Source organism: Microtus pennsylvanicus, chromosome 13 (assembly GCF_037038515.1).
Source record: "Microtus pennsylvanicus isolate mMicPen1 chromosome 13, mMicPen1.hap1, whole genome shotgun sequence".
Lineage (NCBI taxonomy): Eukaryota > Metazoa > Chordata > Mammalia > Rodentia > Cricetidae > Microtus > Microtus pennsylvanicus.
Window position 1 is genome coordinate 55,368,157 of NC_134591.1, and position 16,357 is coordinate 55,384,513.

The 16,357-nt window shown below is 40.8% G+C and overlaps 1 protein-coding gene across 16 annotated transcripts in view; it reads right to left on the reverse strand.

Moving 5' to 3' along the window:
* Positions 1–16,357, reverse strand: part of Macf1 (microtubule actin crosslinking factor 1) — a 337,047-nt gene that overhangs the window by 102,084 nt on the left and 218,606 nt on the right. For 13 of the 16 annotated variants that reach the window (XM_075946025.1, XM_075946018.1, XM_075946019.1 and 10 more), the window contains 7 exons: positions 12,250–12,465; positions 11,744–11,893; positions 8,948–9,181; positions 6,485–6,634; positions 4,278–4,511; positions 2,723–2,947; positions 338–856 (listed from right to left, as the gene is read on the reverse strand). In XM_075946025.1, the coding sequence (XP_075802140.1) occupies positions 338–856; positions 2,723–2,947; positions 4,278–4,511; positions 6,485–6,634; positions 8,948–9,181; positions 11,744–11,893; positions 12,250–12,465 (1,728 nt within the window). The remainder of the gene's footprint in view (positions 1–337; positions 857–2,722; positions 2,948–4,277; positions 4,512–6,484; positions 6,635–8,947; positions 9,182–11,743; positions 11,894–12,249; positions 12,466–16,357) is intronic. The other 3 variants (XM_075946028.1, XM_075946027.1, XM_075946013.1) reach the window with 2 other exon arrangements.

Sequence of the window (16,357 nt, forward strand, 5' to 3'; positions counted from 1 at the left end):
GGGGGGGGTTTGTAGGAAGATAAGGATTCATCCTAGAACACACTGTATAGAAATAAAGACTGTAGTTGGTTTAAATTTTGCTGTGCTATGCCTCTGATAAGCCCAAGACATTGGTCAGGACACAGGAAGATGAGCACCTCTTCCTTCCCCAATGGTGAGATACACATTCTAATACTGATGGACTAGGTGTTAGACCATGGGCCCATAGTCTGCATTTTTTTGTATAGCTCATGAAACCAATTTGCTTGTGGGTAACACACAGTGGCCCATATTCTGAGCCTTAGAAACTTTTAAACATGGTTGTTTTTTCTGGAGGTTGATGGGGGTCTTCCCTTACCTTAGAGTGGAGCGTGCTATATCTTTCTGTTGCGTCCTTCAGCTTTTCATTCACTAAGTTTCTGGTAGCTGATAGCTCCTGGCCTTCCTCAAAATTGTTTTCTGTGTCTAAGACTTTCTGTCCTGAGATAGTCACAAATCTCAAGTCTCCTTTGTGGGAAATGACATCCTCTGAGAAGCTTCCTTGCCGCTTTAGCAAGGAGCACAGGGCTTCAGGGCTGCTGCTGCCCTTATGCATACTGTTCAGCTCATTCTCAGATCGTTCTAGCCAGCTGTCAAATTCCCTATGGTCTTGCAGGAACTTCTGTAGTTCATCTCGCAGTGTCTGCGTCTGCTTCAGCTCTGCCTCTGACTGGGCCAGGGAAGCTGCATATTGTTCCTTCAGTTCACCTAGTTTCTCTTGTAGCTTCTGTCGTTCCTCAGGTGTAAGATTGTGACCATGTTGGTCCAGGAAGGTCTGAGCTGACTGGGTGGCCACAATAAAATTCTGCTGCTGAGACAGCAATTCTTGGTGACGTGCCTGGTGAATAAATCACCCCAAAGATGATTGTCAGTGGGAAAGTGTGAACAATTGGTTATTTACAGCTAGAGGTGGAACAATTTCTACCTCTGTTTCAAAATGCCACTCACTGTAGGACCAAGTGTGGCAGTATATGCATTTAATCTCTGTGAGTTCAAAGAGAACAAGAGCTATATAGTGAGACCCCATTGCAAGGTAGATAATATCATATTGAAAATGATATATGTGAATGTCAAAAGATGTTACAGGTCTCCACTAAAATTATGGAATGAGTTAAGGGTCAGATATGATAAAACTCTACATTGAAATCCTAAGAATAGACAAATAAGCCGGGCGGTGGTGGCGCACGCCTTTAATCCCAGCACTCGGGAGGCAGAGGCAGGCGGATCTCTGTTAGTTCGAGACCAACCTGGTCTACAAGAGCTAGTTCCAGGACAGGCTCCAAAACCACAGAGAAACCCTGTCTCAAAAAACAAAAAAAACAAAAACAAAAAGACAAATAAAAGAATATATTAAACGTGGGAGTGGTGAAGAATACTCTTTAGAGAAAGTAAACTCTAAGCTAGGATCTGAAGAATAAAAGAAAAAATTAACCATGAGCCATGCCTTCCTTTATGTTCAGCAGTTAAGGGTAAAGAAAATTCTAAGAGCACGCAAGAGTTCAGGAGTGTGAGAGCTCGGCAGCTGGAGACTCAAAGTGAAGGAAGATGAAGGATGTGATCAAGTAAGCAGAAACAGATCCTAGGAGGGTGATAATAATGACAGTAAACCATATTAAGAGTTTGGACTTAATCTGGGAGGTAAAATAAAGTTATGTGAAGATACAGCATCTTACAAATAAGATGGCTCAATATGGGAGAACAATAGAAAAAAATCTAGGATGGTTATTAGTTTGGGAAGTTAGGAATATGCAAAGAACAGGTTGGATGAACAGGCAGGTGAGGTCAGGCTGCAGATTACAGACAAAATTTGTTTTCAAGGAATTTGTCAATACTGGTATCTGGTATATAGACAAGGGTACCTAAGAAAAGTGTATTGTTTTGGGGTGTATGAGTTTCTATATGTGCACATGAACAAGTGCATGCAGGTGTAACCAGAGATCAATTCTGGGTGCTGTTCCTCAAAAGCCACCCACATTATTTTTTTAGTTACTTTCTCATTTGGACCTGGAATCAGGCTAGGCTGGCTGGGACCCCCACATGGAGTCCCCATGCTAAGAATCTTAGCATGTTCCACTATGACACATTTTAACATGGGTTCTGATATTCAAACTTGGATCTCATGCTTGTGTGGCAAATAATTTACCAACTGAGCTATCTTCTCAGTACCAGGAAAGTATATTACAACAGAAAAAAAGAGGCCTGGATCTACCTGGAAGGATAACAGTATCTCAAAGGCTGACCAAAGGGAAAGAAGGATAATCAGGGTGAAAAACTGCTAGAAGTCAAAGCAGAAAGCATTTCAAGAGAACAGTTGCTGGGCAGTGGTAGCGCACATCTTTAATCCCAGCACCTGGGAGGCAGAGGCAGGAGGATCTCTGTGAGTTCAAGACCAGCCTGGTCTACAAGAGCTAGTTCCAGCTCTTAAAAGCTACAGAGAAACCTTGTCTCGAGAAAAAAAGAGAGGGGGGGGAGAATGGTCACCAGGGAGTGGTGGCACATGGGAGGCAGTGAAAAGCGATCTCTGTGAGTTCTGGGCTACAGAGCAAGTTCTAGGACAGCCAAAGCTACACAGAGAACAAAACCAAACAAAAAGAACAGTGTCCAAGCTGCTGTGATATCAAAGACACAAACTAAGGCTGTGATCAGTTTTCTAGAGTGAGACAGTTCCTTTCTAAACCCATCAAAGACAAGCTAACGTCCTTACCTTCATTAACTCATATTGCCTGTCCAGTTTCTCTGGTACTTGGTTCACCTCCACATAACCATCGGGGGCATCCAAGGCTCGTTTTTCAAGGCTAGCTCCAGAGAGTTGCTCCATTCCTAGAAGGCTGGCCTGCAGCTGTCTTTCAGATGACCCCACAGAAGTCACCCAATCCAAGAGAGCATCAATCTTCCTCCTGTTCTCTGCCAGCTCGGTTGCTGCTTTACTCTGAAACCCAGAGGTACTCCAGTGAGAACACCATCGGCACTCCACTGTGCGAGTACAGGTTAATAAGGCAAGTGCACGAGGCCAGTGCTAAAAAGTGATGCTCTGTCCTGCTGTAAAATCTTTCCATGCAACAAAGAATGGGAATCTTCTAAAACTTGTGAAAATAGTTATTTAAGATAAACTCCAGCTTTCCTCAATACAGAATAGCTTAAAGAAAAATAACCAAAAATACTGCAATGAAATGGACAAATGTCAGAATTTAGAAAGGTCCTGCAGATGCAGCAATATTCCTGGATCCTTCCTAACTAACTATGCAGAGGTGACACACTCGGGGGAAGAGTAAGATGCGCCATAGGTACCATTCTTACCTGGCTATTCTTTCCTGAAGACAACTGTCACCTTTATCTCAGCTAAAATGAGCACTGAGTTGTTAAATTTGCCTCTCAATTCTACTCTCTAGTTCTTCAAGTATTTTACTTAAAAAGGCTACACTAAATCAGGCAGAGTGGCACGTGCTATTAATCCCAGCACTCAGAAGGCAGAGGAAGATGGATCTCTGTGAGTTCAAGGCCAGCCTAGTCTACAGAGTTGTTATACAGAGAAACTCTGCCTTGGGGAAAAAAAAAAGACAAAATAAAAACCCTAAAACCAAAATAACAAAAAAAAGGATGTGCTAAGATGTATATTCATATATATTTTTTTTCTTTTTTCTTTTCTTTTTCAAGACAGGTTTTCTCTGTGGTTTTGGAGCCTGTCCTGGAATATTCATATATTTTTTAACATTCATCTTTGTGTAGCTTGCTTCACCTTCCCATGATTTCTACTCTCCGATTAGTATAGGAGTATACAGCCGAACAAAGGATTCAACCCTTCAACCCTTCAACCTGTCAGTACTGAGTAAAACCATCCAAGACTTCACCTTTTTTTGCTTTTCAGTTTCTCCCAGTCCCACAGTCCACACTGTAACTATACCGCCTGCCTGGGAATAAAGCCTATAATTCCAAAAGATCCTATAGATATTTTTCTAATACTCTTAGGTCATCAATCAATATTCATGCAAGAAACATACCATCTGCTTTTTCTTACCCAGCCTAATATCGCATCTAAGCTAAAGTACAAACTAAAGACTAAGCAAGTTTTCATTTTGTTTTTAGTAAAATACACTTTTTACCAATCACTCCTGATCTGAACTCCTGGACACTTTTGGTAAAGAAAGACCAACTCGTGTACCTGCTCCTAAAGTGCTCTTCTGTGACTCTAAAGGTCACCCAGCTTCTATACTGGCATAAGATTTAGCGTTGGAAAACAATCAAGTATGGCAGATTGCTACCTTCTCTGTCTCGTGCTGTAAGGCTGACGTCACTGCTTCCTCCAGCTCCTTCTGAGCAACCCGTGTCCTTTCCTGGAGAACCTCATATTGCTCCTTAGCCTGATGAAGTTTTTCTCGAAGAGACATTAACTCTTGGGGGCTCAGCTTGGTCTGGTTCTCTTCCAGGAACCCTTCAACATCTTTGACAGCAGAGGCAAATGAGGCAGAATAATTTTGAATATCATCCTGCAAATCCTAACAAAGAGAAACAAAGATGACTGCCTTTATTTTTAGTCCTTTCAAGTCTTCTAATAGAATAAGGAGGACACACACACACACACACACACACACACACAGTCTCTGATCTTTTGATAAGAGTACACTTATAGTTTACACTGAAAGAAAAAATTAATATATTTAATTTTCCCAGCAAACATTCAGTGTTGAATAGTAGAGATTTTTACTTGGCGATATTGTCTTCAAAGAACAAACTAACTTCCTTTCTTCCTTCCTTTTTCTTTTCTTCTGTCTCCCCCTACCCCCCAAGACGAAGTTTCTCTGTGTAGCCCTGGCTGATCTGAAATTCACTTTGTAGACCAGGTTGGCCATGAACTCAGAGATCCACTTGTCTCTAGTGGGATTCAAGGTGCACACAATCACACCCAGCGAGCATTCTTTCAATGAGATCCTACTGACTTGTAAGTTCCTTCTTTGGAACCCATGTAAAGACAGAAAAAGAAAACCAACTCTACACTGCTGTCACTGGCCTCTAAAAGCATGGTGTGGGGCACACATACACAAAGTGGAGATGGGAAGACAAGAGATACATCTGCAATTATGATAAATAAAAAAGAACTTTAAGATGTAAAAATTCTAGATTTGCAAAGTGGAAGAAATAAAAAAAAAATTAAGTGATGGAAACTTGCTCCTAGTAGACATGGTGGTTATTCTTTAATCCTAGCACTGCAGGGGAAGTGGGGAAGCAGGGACAGAGGCGTGGGAATCTTTACGAGTTCAAGGCTAGTTTGGTCTACGCGTCAAATTCTTGGCGAGTCAAGGTTCCTGTCTTCAAACAAACAAACAAGCAAACAAGCAATCAACAAACAAAATGATGTGGGGGGGGGGGAGAGGAGGAGGGAGCTGACTCAGCAGTTAAGAGCATTTGTTTTTAGGGAGGACCTGGGTTCAGTTTCTAGTATGTATATGGCAGCTTACAATCTTCCATGATTCCAGCTCCAGAGGATCTGACACCTCCAAGGGCATTGACACGTCGCCATATAAACACATGCGGCCATATACACACATGCAAGCAAAATACCCACACAGAAAAAAAAAATCTCACTTCATCTTGCTCTACTCAGTTTAAGATGTGAATAGCTCCTTTGTCTAGTTCATCCAAGTTGTACATACTACTTGACTATTAGACACATAGTAGTAGACTCAGCTATCAGGTCATCTGCTGTATTATGGTGCTTATACTCCAAGAGTCCTCATTTCATATAAAAGTGGCCTCAATCGACAAGAATAGTGATGATTTTTATTACAGTATATTATAATAATTGTTCTAATTTAGTTATGGATGTATCTTTCATTGTGCCTAATTTATAAATTAAACTGTATATGTTCAAGAATAATACATATGTTCAAGAACAATAGTTCACTGATACCTGTTTTCAGGGACTGACTGGGAGACTTGAAAAGTACCTACTCCTTTCTTTAGGGTTTAATAACAGGAGAGACTACTGCAGTCTCCTGGTTTCTTTTCTCTCTGTGTGGTCTACAAATCCAAGAAGATGAGAATGACATCAATGTCTCCGATCACCACTCTGCAGCTCAGAGGAAGGGACTTCTTCCAGTTTCTGACCGTGCTGTGTTCAGTTCCCCTCCTACCTTAAGCCTGATGTAGAAGCTTCTGCCTGGTGTGCCTTCTGCCTCCTATCCCTTTGTGCACTAAGCCCTATATATCCTTCTTAGTTTAAATGACACTATTTGAAGTAATCTTTCCTGGCACCCTACAGAAAACCCTAGATTGTCTTTCTGGCATATTTTCATGTAACTTTACCGTTATACATGTAATAATTAGCAGTTTGATGCCTTTTTTGTGATAGTTTGTATGCTTATCTATCTCTTCCACCAAACTGTAAGCTTTCATGAGAGAAGCAATGTCTGGGTTAGCAATGATGTTTCTACTAAGCACTGTTATGGAGCCTTGACAAACATTTACTCACCTTCAAGCCCCTTTGGTCTTTCTGCAAAGCAGAAAGCTCTTGCTGAGAGGCTCCGCCCTGGTGTCTCACCAGAGCTCTTTCTGCCTGTCCGACCCAGCTGCGAAGGTCCTCCAGCTTCTGATGGCAGGTATTTTGTTGCTTCTGCAGAGTCTAATTAAAATGCAGAGGAGTCAAGAAACAATTAACTTTCATTTTACAGATACAAGATAATTTCCTGAACTGTAAAACAGGACAATTATATATCAAAGATGGAAAGGCTGGTAGAAAACAGGGAGAAAAAAAGGCATAGAAGTCATATTCTGGAAGCTCCCCTCATCTGGGCTGTCTGTCATCTGGTGTGCAGTTGGAATAATAGTCAGGGACAGTTGCAGAGATGTGCTCCTAATGAGGATTAGTTTAGAAGCTCCTTTGAGACTGCTATTATCATTTTTGGAATGGACAACAATGAAAACCACACATGGTGGTGGTAATGATGATGTCTTTCTGAGAAGTTCTTCCTTTGGAACAAGAGGATATGCTGCAATTTATGTCAGAAATGAGGAAAAGTGTAATCAGAACAAAAAGTAAAAACTCAGGAGTTTGGATAATTGATAAGCTAAATGAGGTTCTTAATAATTGAACTGACTTTATAAATCAAATGTCTTAAAACTGCGTAAGACCATTAAATAGAATGATTACATGGCAGAGTCAAGAAGTGTGGTTTGGCTATTTTAGAAGAAAACTGCCCAAGAATAGCAACTGTCTTAGTCTTTTGGATGTCTACAAATACCACTGGAAAAGTGAGGCCCAGGGAGAGAGAGAGGGGAGAATATGTTTCCATGCCTGATCCTTTCCCCATCTCTAAGGTCAGTTTACGACACTAGAGTACCCGACTGAGCAACAATTGAGCATGATGTGTTTCTCCTGATAATCGTTCTAAAACCTGTTTCTGCCAGACTGCCTTCTGATGGCATTCTGATGTCACAGTCACCTGCACTTACAAACAGGTGCCCATACTGGCCCTCACCCCCCCCCCTTTTTTTTTTAGGAAAAACAGAAGGGCACTGGAAGAGAACTCCTAAGAGTTCTTCAGTTGTGAAACAGGATCTTCATGGGTTAGGATGAGTGCAGACTGAATCTGAAAAAGCAAAGCAAACAAGTTAACGCACACACATTCAGAGCAAATACAGAGAGAGGCAGAGTGTTTCTGACAGGTTAATGCATACTGTGAAATTAATTCCATGCTTAAAATGTTCACATGCAATTTTATTATCTGCTGCAGTTAAGCTTAAGGTGGTTCAAACCAATGTGCTTTACTAATTAGACATGGGATAAACTAGACTATCTAAACGATCAGGAAAGAGCATTATACATGCTCAGGTATGGAAAGCGACCTGAAAAATTTATCAGGATTTACTTCAATTTCAAAATAGTTGAAATAATTAGACAGTACCAGGGGACAGAAGGCACAGATTAACCTAACTTTCTTTAAGTTTGATCCAAAAGCTCAACTATACTTTGCAGAACACAGGAGCCCTTGAGACAGATTTTCTGGGGAACATGACAATTCTACTATCATTTTATTATATACCAATTTATCCAGATAGCAGAAATGGCAAAAACATTACTCAAGATAGTCTAAAGTTATAATGATACTAAAAATTGAATTATGTTAAATTTAAATTTTGCAAGGTGAGAGATAAGCTGGGAAATGGTAGGACTATCATCAGATTTGAAAAAAAAAGAAAGAAAAAGAAAGGAAACCATCAACCCTGTTTTTGTACACTATGTTGCATGGTGAAAAACTGGTCACTTCAGCACGTAGAAAAATAAAGTGCTAGAAAATAATAACATAAATATTCCAAAAACAAGGTTAGGCATGTTAATGCCTTTAATTGCAGCACATGGGCAGAGGCAGGGGCATCTCTGTGAGCTCAAGGTCAACCTGCTCCACATAGAGTCAGCCTAGGCTACACAGTGAAACACTGTCTTAAAAACAATATTATTCTGATTAAATATTTCTACCAGATATTTGAAGACTGTCAAGAAATCTTATTTTGAGTTATTTTTTTAAAGTCTCTTAATAAAACTGATTTCAGAGCCATTCTTGTCCAGAGCTCAGAGTACCTAGATGCTCTTCATAGTCTCAAATGAATGCAGAGAAAGCAACAGGTAGAAAGGGCTAGCTACAAATTTTGCATGGCAGTTGAGACAATGGGACATAGTAAGAGTAGCGCCTCACTAAAATGAAAACACTTGCACATGCAATTCGCACAAAAACATATATATTCTCTTACACACATAAAACAAGGAAAACAGTCAGAACAATTCTTTCTCAGGCCAGGTCATACTGGCCTGGAAGGACATAAAATTTTGAAGCTGATAAACCCAGGTTCCCGGATTCATGATCGTTGGAGACATGTCAGAAAACCCCCAGAAGACATCCCCATAGACAACTGAACTCAGTTGCTGGTTCAGTCCGACCTTAACCTGAACTTCTTGCTGGATTTGCTGAAGATGGCCCTGCAATGCATCCATCTGAGCTGCAGTCTGTTCCACAAGGTCCTGGAAGGACCTCTGTAATTCATTCAGAAACTGCAGCATCTGTTGGTTCTGCTCAGGAGATAGATCTCGTGCATGCTCAGTGGTAAAGAGCTCAACATCCAAAGCAAGAACGTCTAGCTGAGATTTCCTTTCAGCTGTAGACTGTTTTATAACCTAAGGCAAGTAAGGAAAAAAAAAACAAACGGAAGAAAATAACTTTTATTTCTCTAGTCATGGAAAAGTTACTGGTTTTGAGAATTAAAAGATAACCTCATATTTTCATAACTGGTATTGATGACTACAGGACCAGAGTAGCACTGCAAAGCTCATTTTCTGTTCTTTACAAATTCCCCCCAAACAAGGCACTAATTGCTAGAATGCTTCCATTACTGGACCTAGCTTTACAATTCAGCAACCTTTCAATTATTTATGCTAACAGAATTATACTATTGCTAACCAAAATACATATGACTTAATCGTCTCATTTATTTATTTTGGTAGAGCTGGGGATTTTGTGTATACTGGGTAGCCAGTGTATCACTGAGATACATCCCAGCTCCTTTTGTATTTCTGGTTTATTTTAGACAGGGTCTTATTAAGCTGTTCAAATTGGCCTTGACTTTTAGACATTTAGACATAAAGCAAAGAAAAACTAGCCTACAATTCACAACCCCAGAGAACCTAGACAACAATGAGGATCTAAACTACATGGGAAGTAGAAAAAGATAAAATCTCCTGAGTAAATTGGGAGCATGGGAACCATGGGAGAGGGTAGAAGGGGAGGGGAGAAGAAAGGAGGACAGCAGAGAAAAATATATAGCTCAATAAAAACAATAAAACAAAACAAATAAACAAACAAAACAAATTGGCCTTGAACTCATTTTAAAGTCCAGAAAGGCCTTGAATTGCGAGAATTCAAATTCTCAGCTCAAATTCCCAAGCAGCTGAAATTAGAGGCCCATGCCACCAGTCCTAGTTTAATCTAATAAATAAATAAACAAACAAACAAACGTTTTGGAAAAAATACAACATTAATTTCTGATGTAAGATTCTGGGCTGGAGAGACTGCTATTCCTGAGGACCTGGGCTCAATTCCCAGAGCCCATATGGTGGTAACTCTGCTTTAGGAGATTCAGTGCCCTCTTCTGGCCTCACCATGTGCATACCACAAACAGACACACATGCAAGCCAAACATCTTGCATGTAAACTTAAGCATCTATATTTATTTAACTGATAGTCCAGTCCTGAGAAAGCAGGAAGCTTACCTGGATTCACTAAGCCGACTTTACTTTTAGGTGGCTGAAGATAATCAGTGGTTCAGAATACCTACTGTTCTTCCAGAGGACACTGAGCAGCTCAGGACAGTCTATAACTCCAGTGCCTGAGAATCTGACTTCCTTTCTGGTGTGCCACAAACAAACATCCAGGTCCCCAACACATATACATAATATTTTTAAAAAAATCTTTGTATTAAAAAATATTTATCTACTCTTATTTTATGTGTATGGTTGCTTTGCTTGCATGTATGTCTGTGTACCATGTGCACACAGAGGCCCGAAGAGAACATCAGATCCTCTGAAATTGGAGTTAAAACTATGTGGGCACTTGAAATTGAGCCTGAGTCTCTGGAAAAGCAGCCAGGGCTCTTAATTGCTGAGTTATCTCTCAGGCCCCAGAATAAAATCTCTTTAAAAATTGATTTATTTATGTGCATTGGTGTTTCGCCTACAAGTATCATCTGTGTGAGGGTCCCAGATCCCCTGGAACTGGAGTGACAAACAGTTGTGAGCTGCCATGTAGGTGTTGGGAATTGAACCAGACCTTCAAGAAGAAAGGTCAGTGCTTTCAATCACTGAGCCATCTCTCCAACCCCCAAAATCAAATCTTAAAATCTATGATAATGGTGTTGGTGTGTGTGTGTCAAGTATATCAACCCAGATGCACTCATGGCACTGCTGGAGTACGGAGGTCAGATGACAATGATCAGGAATTGGTTCCCTTCTTCTACACCCAGTTCTGGGTATTGAACTTAGAGGGGAGAGGACAGAAGAGAAATAGCTCTATTTCCTTTTTACTTTCTAAAGAGTTTACAAGGTGACATTCTTCTGTAACACAAAATTCATGACCTAGTACTAAGAGCTGATACACTCTAGGATGTAGCAAAAGAGAGAACAATGCACTGAACAGAACAGTAACAAAAGAACAACTGATGGAGACAACCGTGGGCATATACCTCTATGTAGCTATATGACATAGTTTTAACTTCCTTTCACTGGTTAGTAAGAATAACCATTAGTTTGGAGCTTATTAAGAAGAAAAAAAATCTCTATATATCAAGTTGTCTAGGATTGTGACCTCTAAGCTAAATCTGACCCACAAAGACTGGTGTTACAAGGCACCATCTGGCCTACAGAAAAAGCTTGGCTACTCACACTCTCTAGGTCAATGGTGAAAATGTCTTCAGAAATTGTGCAAGATTGGATACTATCAAAAGAGAAAGATGAGACTGAGCCCAGAAACACAGTACGAAAAAGATACAAAGTTGGTAATATAAAGTTACTCTTGGTACTCTCAGAGAATAACTGAGAGAAAAAAGAGTCACAGGGTTTGAACCTTTAGGAGCATAAAAACCTTAAAAATTAAACATTAATGATCTCATTTCTAAGAGGAAATTCAGACTTTCTAAGAATCAGTGTTGTAAGTGAAAGGACAGGGTGGGATGGGTGGGCGTTTACCTCACACTGCTGGAGAGAGTGACGCAGGCTGTCCGCATCAGTTTCACTGACACATCCCCTGCTGTTCAGAGTAAGACTGGTTCTGTCAACCCAGGCTCTCAGGTCTTCAAGTTTGCCTTCTAGTTCCGTGTGCTGATTGAACACTGCGGTCTAGGAAATACACAGCAAGTCAGACCATGACCCTCCAGATCTCTGCAGGCTTTGTGTGAGTCCTTAGGCATAAAAACAACGTACAAGGGCTAGAGAGATGCCTGGGTGGCTAAGAGCATTTGCTGCTCTACAAAGTACGTGAATTTGGTTCTTAGCAACCACACCAGGGAACTCACAAGCACCTGTAACTCCAGTTCCAGGGGATCTGGTACCTTCCTTCTGGTTTCTGATGGCACACACTCACATGAACATAGCCCCTAATATACACATACATAATAAAAAAGAAATCTTAAAAGACCCCAACTTAATAAAACAAAAAGCTCACAAAGAACAAAGCCCCCAAACCAAGACACTACCTGTTTGACTTCCATGGCATTCTGGAGGTAGAGGAGTCTGGAACCCCAAGAGTCACTAACGGAGTCTAGAGATTTCTGAAGATTCCTGGCATCTTTCTCTAATGCCTTCAGCAGCTGAGCAGGAACTTCTTGCGGCTGGCTGATAACAATCCGATCCACACACTCCAATTCCTGACTCACCACGGTGGACAGATCTTTCAGCTCTCTGTCTAATACCTGAGGGAACAGAGAGTAAAGTCACCTCCAAAATCAAGAGCAGTGCTGTGGCTGGGGTTCAGCGGTAGAGCATGTGCCCACCTTGCTTAAGACCTAAATTCAACCCTCTGTACAGAATAGCAATTTTGCCTGCAGGAAATCAGCAGTGAACACATCTGTCAGCTCACCTCATGTCTACATAGAACTTGGGGCTTAGAAAAGTAGGCTCCTTAGTTTAATCACTAACTAATTCATATTTCTCTGCTTAAACATCAAGAATTATTTCCTCTGAGGTTACCAAACTGAAATAGGTAAGGTCTTGGGTTCAGGTTTCTTTTTTTTTTTTTTGGTTTCTCTGTAGCTTTGGTGCCCGTCCCGGAACTAGCTCTTGTAGACCCGGCTGGCCTCGAACTCCCAGAGATCCACCTGCCTCTGCCTCCCGAGTGCTGGGATTAAAGGCGTGTGCCACCACCGCCCGGCTTGGGTTCAGGTTTCTGACTCAGTGTAGTACTCTGACCACTAGACCTTGACTCCTCTCTAAGACTGTCAATTTTCCTTTCTCAGGTGATGTTGGCTATGCCAGAGGAGCAGCAGGTGGCAATTGACTTCAGGGGATCGGCCTATCAGCATGCAAGGCACTGATGGGTGACTCTTGGATGGGCAAGGCCTGAGAGACTCAGTCCCAGAATGTCTCTCACTACTGCTGTGTCTTTACATGTTTGTCACTGCCATCTGGCATGGTGTGAAGAGGCACGAGGAGATCTCCACTGCCTTTAGTGTAGTATGATCATCTCATGGAAATATTCCTTTCTACTGGGCATTTTGACCTGTGGATTACTATGAAGATGCTTTCCTCCTAAACTGTACTATCTAACTGAAGCAATAATTTTATACATTAATAGTGTTAGCTTAAATAGGATTTTGATGATTGAGGGTTTTTAATATAGTAAGGGATTGTGAGAAAGGTTAAGTTTAGTGGAAAAATTAACATAGGTAAAGATAGGATAAAATATTGACTCAGCTCCTCAAAAAACAGGGGCTGTAGGGGATAAAAAATAAGAACAAGGAAGTGTCACACAGTTAGGACACATGAGCTTCTCTCGAGGAATCCTATAGACTGTGGCTTAGGTTAATGATTAAGAAGAACAATTGAGGGCTTGGAGAGATGGCTGAGATGGCTTAGTGATTAAGATCATTGGTTGCTCTTCCAGAGGACCTGGGCTCAATTCCCATCACCCACATGGCAGCTCACAACTATCTGTAACTCCAGTTCCAGGGCACCTCATATGAACATACTGATTGTTTTTCATATATAAAAGTTTAGATTTGCAATTCTTTTAAGATTTTTTTATAAGATTATCCTTAGAGATAAACAATAAAATGACTGATCCCTTCTTTGTAACCACAAAATGCAGCCTGCCTATAAAAGAACTGGCTGAGAAAAAAATATTTTGCTTGCTTACACTATTAATCTGTAATAAGTTGCTTGAATATGAATGTATGTGGGTTCATGGGATAATTTGTTTTTTACCTAGAATACATAAAATGTTACTCATGTAAGGAATATGGAAAACATGTTGTTTTAAAACTTATAGTCATTGCAATCATTCACTTAAAAACAGAATGTAACCATATTTTAATTTTTATACTGCTTCAAAGATGTTGCTGGGATATATAAGCTATAAGGATAAAAATAAAGTTAGTTAGAAGGAAGACATCAAGAGAAACAGAAGGGATACATCTAGATAAAGGAAAGAAAAGAAATAATGAAGAGAGGAAGATGATAAAGAGATCCCATAGGTGTGTATGTGTGTGTTTTCCCTTTTTTGTCAGCCCCAGAGAGTTAAGTCTAACTTCCTCAGATAGAAAAGCCAAGTGGAGCTATTAGTTAGCCAGCTCCGTTGGCTTCCCCTTCAATCCCTGAGCTGCTGGAGGCTGGTCCTGGTGGTGGCAATCCCCAGGCAGCTGACATGTGGGGTTAGAGTGCGCCAAGGGAACTCAACCAAAAAGACTTTTTCAATCCAAATTCTAAGGGGAAGATCGAAAGAATACAAAAATACTTGGAAACAGTCTTCCTACTCAGCTGTTCTATAATTTCTTACTCCTCAATGAAGCCAGCAGTGGGTGGTGGAAAAGCATAATAGTGATTTAGAGTATAGTCTCATTTCCCTTTAGCCACCCTACCTATGCCACATACTGGATACTGGGAAACATGGCAAACTTCCACAGGTTCCACCATCTTCATTTTGGCTTCCAATTTCAACAAGCGACTCATTTTCCCGTTCAAGGTTACCTTTCTATCCTTTCTAAGCTTGTAAGAGCCTGATACTTACTATCTATTATCAAAGTCTCCCTCTCTTCCCTTCTCCAGAATCCACTGAAAACACTCCTTACTCACTCTACGTCCTCTAGCTGCTGCCTGCAACACAAACACTTCTGGAAAGAACGACATACAGTAATCATCTGCCATCAGTTTTTATCTCCTCACACTATGGAAACCATTTTTGTTGTTGTTGTTTGTTTGTTTGTTTTTGTTTTTGAGACTTCTCTGAGTAGCCCTGGCCATCCTGTAACTTGCTCTGTAGACCAGGCTGGCCTCGAACTCAGATTGGCCTGCCTCTACCTTTCATGGAAACCATTTTTACCATGGTAATAATGAATTTGTCTTTACTGGATTCAGTATCTGTGGCCTCTGTTCTTCCTAGAGATCTTTTCCTCTAATTCTATAAAGTCAGCATTTCTTGGTGTTCTTTGAAATCTGAGACAGGACAAGGGATGTGGCTCAGCAGGTAGGAGAACTTGCTTGAAGAATCATGAAGACCTGAGTTCAAATTCTATAGTCCCACAGAAAAAGCTGGGAATGGCCATGAACACATGTAACCCCAGTACTAGAGAAGGATGAGGAACAAGAATATTGCTGGGGTTTGTGGCAGTATCCTACTTCAGGTTCAGTGAGAGACCCTGTCTAAAAAGGTGTAAGATAAAGGGTGATAGAACGGGACAATGAAATAAATGTCTATGGCCCACTTGTGAGGGTGTACAACCACATATGTGCATGCACAATACACAAAAGCAAAAAGAAAAAACCAAACCATTAAAACCAACCACCTAACCAACTAAATAAATATAGCTGGCTTCATTTCTGAAATTGTGAATCAAATTTTTGATTCAACAAACAGACAAAAACAAAGTATGTGCAGGCTAGAGGACAAGCTGGGGTGTCATCTTCAGGAATGCCATTTACCTCCTTTGAATCAATTAGGCCAAACTATCTGGTCAGCAAGCTACTGTAGGAATCCTCCTTCCTACTTCTGCTTCCCCAATGCTGGGATTACAAGTGTGCCCGATTCTCCTGCATTTTGTTTCTGTTAAGACACAAAATGTAGCTTTGGCTGGCCTGAAACTCACTATGTAGAGCAGGCTGGTGATGATGTAAACAACCTTGTGGTGATCATTCTCTTTCTCTCAGGGGAAGGATTACAGGCATATACTACCATATCCAGCCAGAAATGTAAGTAAAACACTGTTGGTTTCCCCAGCAAGAAGGCACAAGCACTATGGGAAAGATGGCTCAGCAGTCAAGAGCACCTATTGCTCCTAGCACCAATGTTGAGCAGCTGACAATTACCTGTTAACTCTAGCTCCAGGAGATCCTACACTATGATATCTGCAGGTACAGGTACGTACAATCATATGCACGTACTCACACACAGAGATACACATACAAACATAATAGTAGGATTTATTTACCTCATGGATGGAAAGAGTGTTCTCAGATCTCTGTTCCTAGAGAGTCCTAGCTGCATCTTTTTTTTTTAAAGTTATATGTTATATTATAGCCCTTTAAAGGACATTGCTACAATGCAAACACAGTACAGAGGTCAGAGAACAACTTGCAGGAATTCATTCTCTC